Below are 14185 nucleotides of genomic sequence, written 5' to 3'. Positions count from 1 at the left end.
GTCCCTACATCCATGGCTATATCTATGAGGTCGGAGATCCTTCCAGTGTAAATAAGGGGGACGTTGGAAAGATAAAGGGCTTAGGGCCCAGGCACAGAGTCTGTGGGTCAGGGTGCAGGGGGAAGAGAAGGCAGCAACTTGTAGCAGGGAAGTTATGGTTGCTGGAGCACTCTGGCTGGGAACTGGGCTTGACTTGGCTGGCCCAGCACCCAGCAGGCAGGCAGGGTGCCCAGTCTCCTCCTCCCAGTTCCCCCCAGATGCCTCCGGCTCTGAAGCCGAAGGCAGCTGGAGAAGGTGAGCGAGGCTCTCCCTGCACCATGAAAGCCCCACAACGGGCAGGGGGGCGCACCGACCAGATGCTGGGGGCTATGGGGGACATCCTGACTTCCCTGGCCCTACCCAGCCAACAGTGGGTAAGGCAACAGAGGGAAAGACAGCTGGGGTAAAGCAAGTGGGCACAAAACTGGGCAAAGGGAGAGGCAGGCGAGGACAGGCAACCGTGCACTTTTGGTGAGAGTGGAGAAGAGCACTTGGTTGAAACACTATGGAGGCACATTTGTTATTCATTATGGCCTATCTGGGAGGGAATGAAATCTCTTAGGAGGGGCAGTTGGGTTCTGGAAAGAGATCAGCTGGGCTGTTGGGCAGGCATCTTCCTTTTCCAGGACATGTCTTTCATTTCAGCCTTCTATGCAGGAGGAATTCCAACACGTCCTCCCTTTTGAGCAGGACGAAGATGCATGATTTTGAGTTTATATGAGTGTTTGTAGCTTTTCTTTGGTTATGCCCTACCTTTGTCTGGAATGTCCTACATTTTGTGGCACCTTGTCTTCCTTTGCAGTTATTACATCTGCTCATCCTGGGTTTGGGTTGTGGATCTGAGGAGGGGCAGAGGAGAGGGGGTGGTTGAGGATTGCCCCAAGAAAGCAGGTAAGTCTCATCAAAGACCTTTCCTTTGCAGAAGTAGCTGGGCATAATTTTAGTTTGTATAGCCATTGCCAAAGCTTTAGGGAAGTTCCTGTGCAACCCCCTGGCCTTCTGCCAGAAGAGCAGACAAGACCTTTGCCATCTAGCATGTTAACCATTTTGCTTGTATTGTTGTTTTGTGTGCTTTTCCGACATATGGTGACCCCCTATCATGGGGTTTTCTTGGCAAGATTTGTTCAAAGGGGGTTTGTCCTTGCCGTCCCCTGAGGTTGAGAGAGTGTGACTTGTGCAAAGTCACCCAGTGGTTTTCATGGCCGAGTTGGGATTTGAATCTTGGTTTCCAGAGTTGTAGCCCCAACACTGAAACCACTACGCCACACTGACTCTCTTTATTTATGGACAACTCCCAGATATGGGAATAAGTAGGTAGGATGTGTGTGCATGTGTTTTAAAGTATCTTTCCTGAATTTGAGCCATGATGTTGCTTCTGGTCTTTTTGTACAGCACCTGGCACACACTCTGAATAATAGAAGCCGGTAGTAATCAGGGCTGGTGCTGACAAGGCTTTCGCAACACTGCCACTAGAAAGGGGTGTGTGTGTATGCATGCATGCATAAAGGTCCATGTTGGCCCTGGGTTAAAGGTGTTATCATCCCTTGGTGGCTAAGGCACTCCCAGTCCTCCAGGCCCCGCTGGCTGTGTGGAGGTCGAGGGAGAATAAGGAGTGTCCCGTAGGTACTGTTTCCTTCCTTCAGACTAAGTGAAGATCCCTCAAGGCTGGGGTGAGTTTTTCCAGAAGATTCCCCAACTCCTCTTTTTTGTGAAGTCAAAGGCTTTCATGGCCGGCATCCATAGTTTTTTGTGGTTTTTTTGGGCTATGTGGCCATGTTCTAGAAGAGTTTCTTCCTGACGTTTCGCCAGCATCTGTGGCTAGCATCTTTTTTGATTTCATTGGCTCTATGGGTGTGGGGAAAACCAGAAATCTTCTTCTTCCAGGACATGTCCTGCATGCAACCTTCTGTCCAGGAGGAATTCCAAAATGTCCTCCTTTTGGAGCATGACTAAGAAGCCTGAATTTAAATTTATATTAGTGATTTTAACTTTTATTTGGTCGTACCTACATTTTGCAGTGCCTTGTCCTCCTTTGTGGTTATGGCATCTGGTCATCCAGATGTCAGGGATGTGGCAAAGAGGCTTCACATGATTTCTGCTCCAGTCTTTTTCTTTGCTCCATGATAGGCCTCCCTCTATCTCTCTTCCCTTCCCCACTCCCCAATGCTGGTTTCCTCAGACCAGGGGATGGAAAAGTGAGTTTGTGGAGGTTACCAAAGAAGAGAGTATGCTGAAGGGTGGGGCGGACACATCGCCACTGGAAAAGTAAAGATTAGGGTGGTTGTGTTCCCCCCTCCTTTCTCCCTTCATATTGTTAGGAATTCTCCAGTCTTTGCAGAGCTGAATGCGCTGTGTTGGAACAAGGCTGGTAAGTTCTCCAAAGCCCACAACAATGTGGCTGGGGGAGGATTGTGCAATGCAGAGAAAAATTGTTGTAGATTTGTCCTGAACTGTGTTTATTTGTACAGTTGTTGTTGTTAGTTTTGTGATTGTCAGACCCATCTGAAAGGCACCAGAGATTTTGTGGAATACTAGACTAGAATAGAATAGAATAGTAGGCCCTTGGTATCTGCTGGGGTTTGGTATTCGTGGGTACCATAGTCCATGGATGCTCAAATCCCATTAAATACAGTGGTGTAGTAAAATGGTATCCCTGATATGGCAAAATCAAGGCTTTCAATTTGGAATTCATATTTTTTAAAAAAATATTTCAAGCTGTGGATAATTGTATCGGCAGATAAGGAATCTGTGGATAAGGAGGGCTGACTGTATTGTCAGTCTTTAAAATTGGTTCCCTTTTAACATGGGCTCCTTTCACTTTTTGAATTGCATTAATAGCATTCACTCATGCACACCAACAGCATGAGAGAACTACAAAGGCAGTTTCACATTAATTTTGCTTTCCAGTTAATGGAAGATGTACAGCTTGCCCATGTTATCCTGATTATATGTACCCCGGAGAGGTGCATATTGGTGATTTGGACTTCAACTCCCAGAAGCCCCAGCCAGCTTGGATGCTGGTGAGAGATGCTGGGAAAAGTAGTCCAAAACATCTGGAAGGCAAAAGGTTCTCTCGCCATAAACATGGAAGTTTCACTTAAGTTCTTGCTAGCCTGTTTGCCCAAGACATTGCAACACAGATATGAAAGCTGGTTTTGTGGCCTCGTGAAGGCTGGCAGGTTTATGATGTACTAACCATGTTTTTATACTGAAGTGTTTGTGTATTTATTAGTCTTTACCTTGCTTTTTTTTTTTAAAAAAATGAAGATGCTTGTTGTAATAAATCAACATGGCTGCCCTTCTGAATTGTGTCATCACATAGGTTATTTATGTTGGTAATGTGAAAAATTTTGGCAGGCTAAAAGAGAAAAAGAGCTTGGTGTTCTTACCTCCAGATGTTGTTGATCACTGGTAGTCCAACTTTGTAATGGGAGTCCCAAGCCCCGCCAGACTGGGTTAGTTAAGTACAAGGGTCGGGCACAGAAAAGATAATGCCCGGCTCTATAGTTATGAGAGAAATAAACAAATAGCTCTACTCTAAACATCAACAGAACTCTCAACCGCATGTGAACAAGCTTATATGAATCAATGCTGAGCTTAAAGAACCACATGCTCCATCCCACACTGTGTTGGGAAGAGTTACCAACTTATATAGCAATACTCCAGCTGCTAGAAATCAGGTTGTTGTTGTTGTTGTGTGCCTTCAAGTCATTTCTGACTTACGGCAACCCTAAACCTATCTTGGGGTTTTCCTGGCAAGATTTCTTCAGAGGAGATTTGCCATTATCTTCCCTGAGGCTGAGAGCATGTGATGTGGCCCACTCAGTGGGTTTTATGGCCAAGCTAGGAATCGAACCCTGCTCTCCAGAGTCGTAGTCCAACACTCAAACCACTACACCATGCTGGGAGAAATGCCTGCATCAGGCTTGCAAAGAGCCATTTCCCCAGTTTCCTGCAGTGAGCAGAGACTTTCTTCAGACAACTAGACAGAGGTGGGCACTTTGGGGGATTCCAGATGTTGTTGGTCTACAACTCCCACCACCCCTAGCCAACATTGCAATGATGGGAGTCTTCCTACTCTGTGTTTCTATATTTCAGGTGGACAATATAGACAGGAATATGGAAGGGGCTTCCTTCTGTATTTTTGGTTTTTCTTAAAGTCCATCCCCCCCACACTCATTTTGATACTTTTTCTCATTATGTTTCTAGCCCTCATGGTACAGAAACTTGAAAATGAGTTGATATAAATTTTTCAGCAGATAAAGTGGGGCAAATGAGGAAAAAAGTGAAACTTTAGGATTGTTTGTTGTTTTTTACTGCCATCATTTCCAAAGCCGTAGGCTTAAATTCATCTCCCCCTCCCCCCCACGCATGTGTGTACACACATACAACACAGACCCACATACAGGCTCTCTGATATTTCCCATTTGAGAGAAACATCTACTTGAAGAAAAAAAATATGGTGTGATAAATTCAGTATGCGTGCCAACTTCAGTTCTGGCATCCTTGTTGTTCATGAAAACGATCTGCAAATGATGCTAATTGCACGCATCTAAAATATGCCCATGAACGGCTGTTCTCCGGCTTGTGATCTATTTCTGACGCTGATCCTCCTCGTACCAAACAGGTTCCCCGCATCCGGCCCTAAAAACAAAACTTGTTTTTCCATGCTTAATTGCAGCTGCCAGACCTGTGTTCCCAGGAGCAGGGAACTGAGATGCAACCGGAGGGCAGCGGCAACGCGGAGGCGTCTGAGGTCACCAGGGAACAGCATCAAGTGGTGGAACCCACCCAGCACGAAGCCATGGCATCTGGACCCCCAGAGACCCAGACAACAACAGAAGGTGAGTGTATTGGTATGTTTCATGTTGAACTTTCTCTTCCTTGCCTTTCTAGGTCTGCTATTGCCAGGCTGGAGGGTGTGGCCTTCACCACTGGTTTTTAACCTCCTTCTGTCTGAACAACCTGTGTCTCCACATTAGGAATGTCAGGAATCTTGGGCTGCATCCACACTGCAGAAATAATCCAGGTTGACCCCACTTTAACTGCCATGGGTCCACCTGGATTATTTCCGCAGTGTGGATGCAGTCTCAGTTCCCTGCAGAGCTTTCACCTGTAGCTGCCAATTATTGATATGGGTAAGAAACTGCCTTATATTCACTTGGTAAACCACTGGTCTGTCTAACCCACTGACATTTGTTCAGGTTTGCAGTCATCTGCAAAGCTCCAAGGATCTTTTCAGTTCTGCCACCTTGGTCCCTTTAATTAAAGTACAAGAAAATTCTAGAGTTGGTGTGGCATAGGGGTTTGAGCATTGGACTACAATTCCGGAGACAACGGTTCGATTCCCGGCTTGGCCATGGAAACCCACTGGGTGACCTGGGGCAAGTCACATGTTCTCAGCCTCAGGTGAAAGCATTGGCAAACATCGTCTGAACAAATCTTACTGAGAAAATCCCATGATAGGGTTGCCATAAATCAGCTCCCAGAAATCCAGACCAATATGACCAGTGATAAGGAACTATGGAAACTGTAGTCTAAAGCAGTGCTTCTCAGGCTGTCTGATGTTGGGGACTGGCAGGATCACACATCTCTCATTCTTGGTTTAGGATGGAGTATATCACACGGAGCTTTTGGGTGGTTTTGTGGCTCAGTTCCAGCTCACTTCCGAAGTGATTGCACTTCCAATGATGCGGTTTCATGTCATAAAGGGACTGTTTTATCAGACGCCATTGATTTCTATGGGAGCCCCTTGTGAATTTCATCAGCAGCGTTTCTGAAGTCACCCCTCATTTTGGTAAAAACAGGAAAAAAGTGACTCCAGAGAATTCGCTTCCAGGCTGCCTTCGATTGCACTGCGATTTGTTCTGGTGTGGAAAAGCACTCCGATGCCACCCCTCTTGGCCCCTGCGTCCTGCTCCGTCATTTCCCTCCTCCTCCTTCATGCCATCTCCTCCTCTCTGCCAACCAGATGATCCCATCATCCCCTGCGTCCCCTGCGTCCTCCTAGACCCGGATCTGCTCCCCTCCTTCACCCTGCCACCAATCCCATCATCCCCTGCCTTCTCTTAGACCCTGATCTACTCCCCTCCTTCACCCTGCCACCAATCCCATAATCCCCTGCGTTCTCCTAGACCCTTATCTGCTCCCCTCATTCACCCTGATACCAATCCCACCATCCCCTGCCTTCTCCTGCATCCTGATCTGCTCCCCTCCTTCACCCTGCCACCAATCCCATCATCCCCTGGCTTGTCCTAGACCCCGATCTGCTCCCCTCCTTCACCCTGCCACCAATCCCATCATCCCCTGCCTTCTAGACCCTGATCTGCTCTTCTCCTTCACCCTGACACCAATCCCATCATCCCCTGCCTTCTCCTGCATCCCGATCCTGGCCCCAGGGACCCCCAGCGAGCTATCCCATCATGCCCTGACTGCTCTTGCATCCCGATCCTGGCCCCAGGGACCCCCAGCGACCTATCCCATCATCCCCTGACTGCTCCTGCATCCCGATCCTGGCCCCAGGGACCCCCAGCGACCTATCCCATCATCCCCTGACTGCTCCTGCATCCTGATCCTGGCCCCAGGGAACCCCAGCGACCTATCCCATCATGCCCTGACTGCTCTTGCATCCCGATCCTGGCCTCAGGGACCCCCAGCGACCTATCCCATCATCCCCTGACTGCTCCTGCATCCTGATCCTGGCCCCAGGGACCCCCAGTGAGCTATCCCATCATCCCCTGACTGCTCCTGCATCCCGATCCTGGCCCCAGGGACCCCAGCGAGCTATCCCATCATCCTCTGCCTTCTCCTAGACCCCGATAAAAGATGACAGCTAAGGAGGGGGCAGGGAAGGAGGACAGCGTCCAGAGCCCCACTGTGCATGTGCAAGGGTGCCGTTTCAAATCGTTGAACCCTCAAAGTATGCTCTGGTGTGGTAATACAATGTGCACTCACTCCCCTTTGCTTGAGTCCGCATCACGTTACTTGCTTGGAATCGAACTGACTTCTCTTCCCCTTCACTTTGGAAGGACAACAGAAAGGCAACCAGGTGTGGGAAAACATGATGTTTTAACCTCAATCCACATTGCTAGAGAGGAGTGACTCTGGATCTGGTGTGGAAAAACATCACACTTTACATTGCTAGAACAGGAGTGACTGCGGATCTGAGCTGCAAACCCCCCCCCCTCCCCATGTGTGATAAGGTCCGATGTAAGGTGAAAAATTGCTATGACTGCTGCTGCTGCTGCTGTAACCTGGTATAGAAAGAACTCAGTGAAATTGTTAATGTAGTCACTTGAGGGGCAACAATGCTTTCCTATCCTTTCTGTAGTACTTGGAAGAAAACTGTGCCTGCATATTCCCTCTGGTTCCCCCAACTGAGAATGTTACCTGACCAGTTTTGACTATTCTACCCTTCAATTCTTTCTTTCCTTCTTTTCCTTTTACTAGGAGATGTAGGTCCAGTGTATTTTTATGACCTGCCCTTTAGGGCTCATTCAGAAACAAAGAGGATTCTCTTTGAAGATGGGTAGGAAAGACAGAGGATAAGGACAATCAGGTAACAAAGGCTAGGCACAGTAAATGAGGTGATGAATTGGCCATACTTTTTTATGGCCAGCAGGAGCTACCCCTCCAGTTGTTGTTTTGTGCCTTCAAGTCATTTCCAACTTGTGGCAAACCTCAGTTTAACCCAGGGGTAGGCAATCTTTTTGAGCCGGGGGCCGGGTTGCTGTCCCTCAGACAACTGGGGGGCCGAAGCCAAAAAATAAATAATTAAATAATTTTTTTAAAAATTAAATATATAAATAAACCAGGACAAATGTAGGACAAAATTTTCAAATGGAAAACACTTAAAAACACTTTTAAAAAAATGGAGGACACGCAAAAAAAAAATTTTTTTTAAATGTTAATATAAATGCATGTTTCTGAGGCTTCTATAGACAATTGCCCCCCAAAGGCCCCGGTGGCAATCGGCGGCAGGACTGGGCTGGGGCCGGTCCCAAGGCCTCGCCGGGCTGCATCCGGCCCGCGGGCCGCAGGTTGCCTACCCCTGGTTTAACCTGTCTCTGGGTTTCCTTGGCAAGATTTGTTCACAGGGTGTTTGTCTTTTCTTCTCTCTGAGGCTGAAAGAGCATGGCTTGTTCAAAATCACCCAGTGGTTTTCATTATTATTATTATTATCCTTTATTTATAAAGCGCTGTAAATGTACACAGCGCTGTACATACAATCTTTTTAATTAGACAGTTCTCTGCCCTCAGGCTTACAATCTAATAGCCAAGCAGAGATTCAAACTCAGGTCTCCAGAGTCCTAGTCCAACCGCCAAACCACTACTCACTGAAAAATGGGTGCCTCCTTCAAAACTTCCCTCATTAGCTACGTAGGTCTTAAAAAAGACCTTTTCTAACATGGTGCCCTCAAGATGTTTTGAACTGTAACTCCTGTCAGCCCTAGTGGACACATTCAGTGTTTAGGGATGAGGAGAACTTAAATCAGAAACATCTGGAGGCAAGAGTGCCTTGAAAGATTTTGCCTTTAGATTAAGGTCAGGCTGGCTTTAGTATTCTCAGATGTCTGTCACACAAACAAAGAGATCAAGAAAACTTGAGAATAATTGCAGTTCCAATTGCCAGTTATGCAAGTGAAGCCAACACATGTAGACCCTCGGTGCCAGGCTACTTTTCAAAAGGTGAATGGCAGCTGCACAGGCAAGCAGCCCAGATCCAACTTGGACACTGGATGGAGTTTCAACTGGATCTTGGGAAATTTCCCTTTTTTGGACTATAATTCCCATCATCCTCCAGCCAGCACAACACTTTCACAAGATCACTCTTTTTTTTAAACCTCCCCCCACCCTGCTGTTTTACCACTGAAATGGCCCCTTCAATGAAAGCGGCTACTTTCACTGTGGTCTAGTGATGTACTAGATTGCACAGGAATGGTTGGAGTATGTAAGTTTCCCTGCCAAACCATGATTTCACTGATTGGTTTCCAGAGATTTCCCCATGTGTCTATCTTGATGGTTTAAAAGCTACTTGGCACACTGTGCAATATCTTTGTGCTTCTTTGCCATCTTGTAATGCCTAATCGGCCCTGATATCTGAACATGTTACAATGGATGTCCCCCACACTCTCCAGGCTGCCCCCAGGCCAAAGCAGATCCAGGGGAGCTGGCTGGTTATCCTGTCAGTGCAAATGAATAACTCTTCCTCTGCTACTCTGGGTAATCTCCTCTTCCCTTCTGTTAAAATTGCTCCAGTAATATGATAACCATCTTTAATACTGGCAAGAGTGAGGCTGCATCCACACTGCAGAAATAATCCAGTTTGACACAATTTTAATTGCCTTGGCTTAATGCTATCGCATTCTGAGAATTGTAATTTTGTGAAATATTTAGCCTTCTCTATCAGAAAGCCCTGATGCCACAACAAGCTACAATTTCCAGAATTCCATGGCATCGAGCCATGGTGATTAAAGTATTGCCAAACTGGATTATTTCTGCAGTGTGGATGCAGCCTGAGCCAGCAATACATCCTTCATTACTCTTGTTTCTGCTGCTGAAGTTTAATGAGATAGTCATTTGTATGTGTGTTGTACAGTTGGCCCTCCTTATCCACGGATTTTTCATCCATGGATTCAAGCATTTTGAAAATATTTTTTAAAAAAGTATAAATTCCAAATAGCAAGTCTTGATTTTGCCATGCATCCACAGATTTTGGTATCCATGGAGGTTCCTGAGACCAAATCTCAGTGGATACAAAGGCCCATAGAATCATAGAGTTTGAAGAGACCACAAGGACCATTCAGTCCAACCTCATTCTGTCATGCAGGAAATCTCAATCAAAGCATCCCCAACAGATGGCCATCCAGCCTCTGTTTAAATACCTCTAAGGAAGGAGACTCCACTACACTCCGAGGGAGTTTGTTCCACTGTCGAACAGCCCTTACTGTCAGGAAGTTCTTCCTAACGTTGAGGTGGAATCTCTTTTCCAGTAGCTTGCATCCATTGATCTGGGTCCTAATCTCTGGAGCAGCAGAAAACAAGCTTGCTCCCTCCTCAATGTGACATCCCTTCATGTATTTAAACAGGGCTATCATATCACCTCTTAGCCTTCTCTTCTCCAGGCTAAACATCCCCAACTCCCTAAGTCATTCCTCATAGGGCATGGTTTCCAGACCTTTCACCATTTTGGTCACCCTCCTTTGGACACACTCCAGTTTCTCAACATCCTTTTTGAATTGTGGTGCCCAGAACTGAACACAATATTCCAAGTGGGGCCTGACCAGAGCAGAATAGAGTGGCAGTGTTACTTCCCTTAATCTAGAAACTATACTTTTATTGATGCAACCTAAAATTGCATTGGCCGTTTTATCTGCCGCATCGCACTGTTGACTCATGTTCAGTTTGTGGTCTTCTTGGACTCCTAGATCTCTTTCACACGTTGTCTTGTTCAGCCAGGTGTCACCCATCCTATATCTGTGCATTTCATAGGATGGGTGACACCTGGCTGAATGAGACTGTGTGAAAGGCCCACTGTATTCTGTATGTCATGCTGGACTGCAGAAAGGAAGAGCAATGTGGAAGTGGGGAGGGAAATGTGGGGAGAGGAAGCACAAGTGAACAATGTCTCCCAAGGAGTGAGTGTTTAGTGCCAGTGTCGGAAACATGTATCTCCCAAGTGGTGTCATACTCTGACTCCAATCAGCCCCAGTCAGATATAGCCAATAGTCAAGAACAATGGGATTATAACTGAATGGCATCTGGAAGGCCACTGATTCTTCTTCATAATTTGTGAGATAAAATCACGCCTCCTTCCCTCTTCTATCTCTCATGTTTAGCTTCTTTATTATTTTGGTGGTCATTGTGCGGCTTGGTGAAGAAAAAGGGCCTTTTCACATTTCATAATTATAGCATTTTGGTTCCACCTCAACTGCCATGGCTGCATCCCGTGGACTCCTGGGGTTTGTAGTTCGCTCAAAAGCACCAGAGAAGTTTTCTGGCTGAAGGGCCCTCTATTAACTTCAAATCCCAGGATTCCACAAAAATGCAGTCATGGCAGTTAAAGTGGAATCAGAATACTACAACTGCCTAGTATGAAAAGGCCTGAGGAACTTAGATGTATGGAGATGCTTAAAGTGATCTCTGGCAAGCCTCTGCTTTTCAGTATTTGGACATCTCTGGAAGGGAATAACATTAATATTGTTAGAAAGTTGTTTTTTTTTTAATAAAACGAAAAGGGTCACTGCAAGTGAGAGCCAGCATGGTGTAGTGGTTTGAGTGCTGGACTATGACTCTGGAGATTAGGGTTCGAATCCTGTCTTGGCCATGGATACCCACTGGGTGACTTGGGCAAGTGATAGGAGTTTATCACATTGGGCCTAATTTCGGCATTAAAGAAAGATTAAAGCGCATTTAAAGCATCCCACAAATAAACCAAAAATGGTGAGTAATTGCACGAATGATTATCACACGCAATTGCGCAAATAAAGTGATATCGGAAATGCATTGTTGCTGAAATCCCAAAAGTAAAAAGTTGCACATTAATATTTCTTTGTGACCACTTTAATGGTGGGTTTTCTATAATGTTGTGTGAAATCATTTTGCGTAATTACGCAATTTTTCTGGGATATTCACAGGATAAACTCCCTACCTCCTTTGTGTGATAAACACTATACTCTCTCAGCCTCAGGGGAAGACAATGACAAACCCCCTCTGAAGATACTTGCTAAGAAAACCTCATGATAGATTCATCTTAGGACCACCATAAGTCAGGAACAACTTGAAGGCACACAACAGCAACTAGCAGTTGCAAAGGTAAGACCAGATCAGAAGTGACCAAGGTCTCCAGACCTCTTATTTACACATAAAACTATAATAGTTAGCCACTATTTGAAGGGTACTCCCCCCCCCCCACTTTATTTCCAACAGAATGGGAAAAGTTTGAATTTTTTTTTTATATGTACAAGATAGTGACGGTGGAGGGAATAAACATTATAGAGAGCCTTGAGGTGCTAAAATGGTTACAGCAATAAGGTTTTCTCCCTATTGGATGTTATTTCTAAAGGACACAAATAAACTGAATGCAGTACAGAAAAGAAAGTAAAAGACATACACAGCAGGCTGTGCCCTCAGGCTGACATTCTGAGTAAGATGAGAGAGGTAAAGGGAATGCCAGTAAAAAGGCAAGATCAAAGAAATAAGAGGTGAGTTTAGGCTTCATTCTCCTTCTCAAGTATCATGAGGAGCTAGAAAGCAAAACTACTTTTACTTTCCTGAGGTAGCAAGCTGCAAGGGAGAATGGGCACAGTGAGAGAATGGAGGGTGTAATCCATAAGGGCACTAAAGGGTTGAGAAGTGGCACAGAAAGAGGGATAGACTGAGAACAGAGAGACCATTGGGAAGAGGAGTATTAAGACATTTGAAGGTCAACAGAAGTTTAAATAATAAAGAGTGAGACAATATAGGGAAAAGAAGAGATAAGTAATATGATCGTAGTGTTGAACAGAAGAAATGTAATGAAAGGATGAGTGCAAAACAGAGGCAAAAGGTTTGCAGGAAAACCATACAGGAGCCCAGTCCAAAAAAGGAGGAGAAAGTGAACATGTGTTTTCTCCTCCCAGGTGGATGCGCAGGGGAAATAGAGAGTGTGGTGCAGTGTGTTAGGACTAGGGAGACGCAGTTTCAAACCTCTACTTGGCCTGGAAGCTCACTGGTGGGTGTCCTTGAGCCTATCACCATCCCATAGCCTAATCTCCTTCATAGGGTTCTTGTGAGGATGAAAATGGGGAGGAAGACCATTTGGTCCAAAACACACTGCAATTTTAACTGTTCTGAATCAGTGCTAAGGAATCCTGGAATTTGTAGTTTGTGTGGCACCAGAGCTCTCTGACAGAGCTCTCTCACAAAACTACAATTCCCAGGATGCCCTAGCTGGTTCCATCTGCTTGCCAGTCACATGAGGTCCTCTGTTGTTGGTTATGTACCTTCCAGTTGTTTCTGACTTATGGAGACCCTAAGGGAAACCTATCTGTGGTTTCTGGGGTCGAGGGTGTGTCCTTTGGGTTTCCATGGCTGAGTGGGGAATCAATCTCTGTTCTCCATAGTTGCAGACCAAGATTCAAACCACTACACCATACTGACTCTCAGAGGACCAAAGGTAGGACTTTCCTTTGTTCTCCAGCAACCTCCAAGGCTAATCCTTGTTAAGGGGACAGTTCTTGGAAGTCAAATAAATTGCTGCTGAGAGCTAGCCAAACGGCTTGGGTGTGAGATGGGTCTGGTGGTCTCCAGCAATATTAGGGCTAGCACATCTAGGTTTCAAGGAGAATGCTTTGTCCTACCAAGCATTTGGTTAGTAGCCGATGGCTCCGCATCTCCCTGGAAGCAGGCTTAATTGGCCATAAGCGTGCTGAGGCCCAGGTGGCAAAGCTTGTCAGATCTGTGTGTAAGGAATCAACTTTCTAATGAACTCATTATCTGACAGCGTCTTCAACCCCCTCAAGCAGGGTGTTTATGAAGTGGAATAGCTACCTGGTTAAGGGTGATGCAGAAATCTTAATTCACTCAGTGAACTGTGAGTGCAAAACCTTTGGGTGGTTGTATTTTCACAGCTAAGAAGAACACAGAATATAAGAATATTACGATGCTGCATATGTGGTACCTGACCTGTGGCCCTGTGTCTTAACGTCTTTTGCCTTTGCCATTCCCAGGATAACTGATGTTCTCCTGTAATTACAAACTTGTTTATTGATTGGGCAATTTTCTTTTGTTTTGTTTGTATCTCCTGTACGCTGATTCTGATCAGTGGTCCTTTAAAAGTTAAAATGTATGAGTGTAGTAAAGCAACTGAAAAACCATTCTCTTTCCCTTGCCACCTCTACAGAAGAATTAGCAGACATTTATACCACAGCCCCAGCAACTCGCCAGTAGGTGGAACATACCACATAAGATTAGGCATATGTTATTTATTGCCCAATATAATAAAAAATATTACTTCTTGGAATAAAAATAATACAACCTCTGCAAGTAACTACTAGTGCTATTTTTTTTGTTGCTTGCTGTTGTTTGTGTAGATGTATGGTGATGTTATGAATGAGAGACCTCCAAGAACCCAGTTATCAACTGTTCTGCTCAGGTCTTGCAAAGA

At 45.6% G+C, this 14185-nt stretch overlaps 1 protein-coding gene across 3 annotated transcripts in view; it reads left to right on the top strand.

Annotated features, from left to right (window-relative positions):
• Positions 1-284: 284 nt before the first annotated feature.
• The window catches only part of LOC149322722 (rho guanine nucleotide exchange factor 25-like), an 87106-nt gene continuing 73205 nt past the window's right edge, over positions 285-14185 (top strand). For 2 of the 3 annotated variants that reach the window (XM_089482076.1, XM_089482073.1), the window contains exons 1-2: positions 285-413; positions 4721-4883. In XM_089482076.1, coding sequence (XP_089338202.1) covers positions 318-413; positions 4721-4883 — 259 coding nt within the window. In that variant the 5' untranslated portion in view covers positions 285-317. Of the gene's footprint in view, positions 414-841; positions 931-4720; positions 4884-14185 lie in introns of all 3 variants that reach the window. The other variant, XM_089482080.1, reaches the window with a different exon arrangement.

The sequence above is a fragment of the Sceloporus occidentalis genome, unplaced genomic scaffold (assembly GCF_023333645.1).
Source record: "Sceloporus occidentalis isolate IW3139 unplaced genomic scaffold, rSceOcc1.0.p SCAF_1, whole genome shotgun sequence".
In the NCBI taxonomy this organism is placed as follows: domain Eukaryota; kingdom Metazoa; phylum Chordata; class Lepidosauria; order Squamata; family Phrynosomatidae; genus Sceloporus; species Sceloporus occidentalis.
This window is presented reverse-complemented; position numbering and strand designations above follow the sequence as displayed.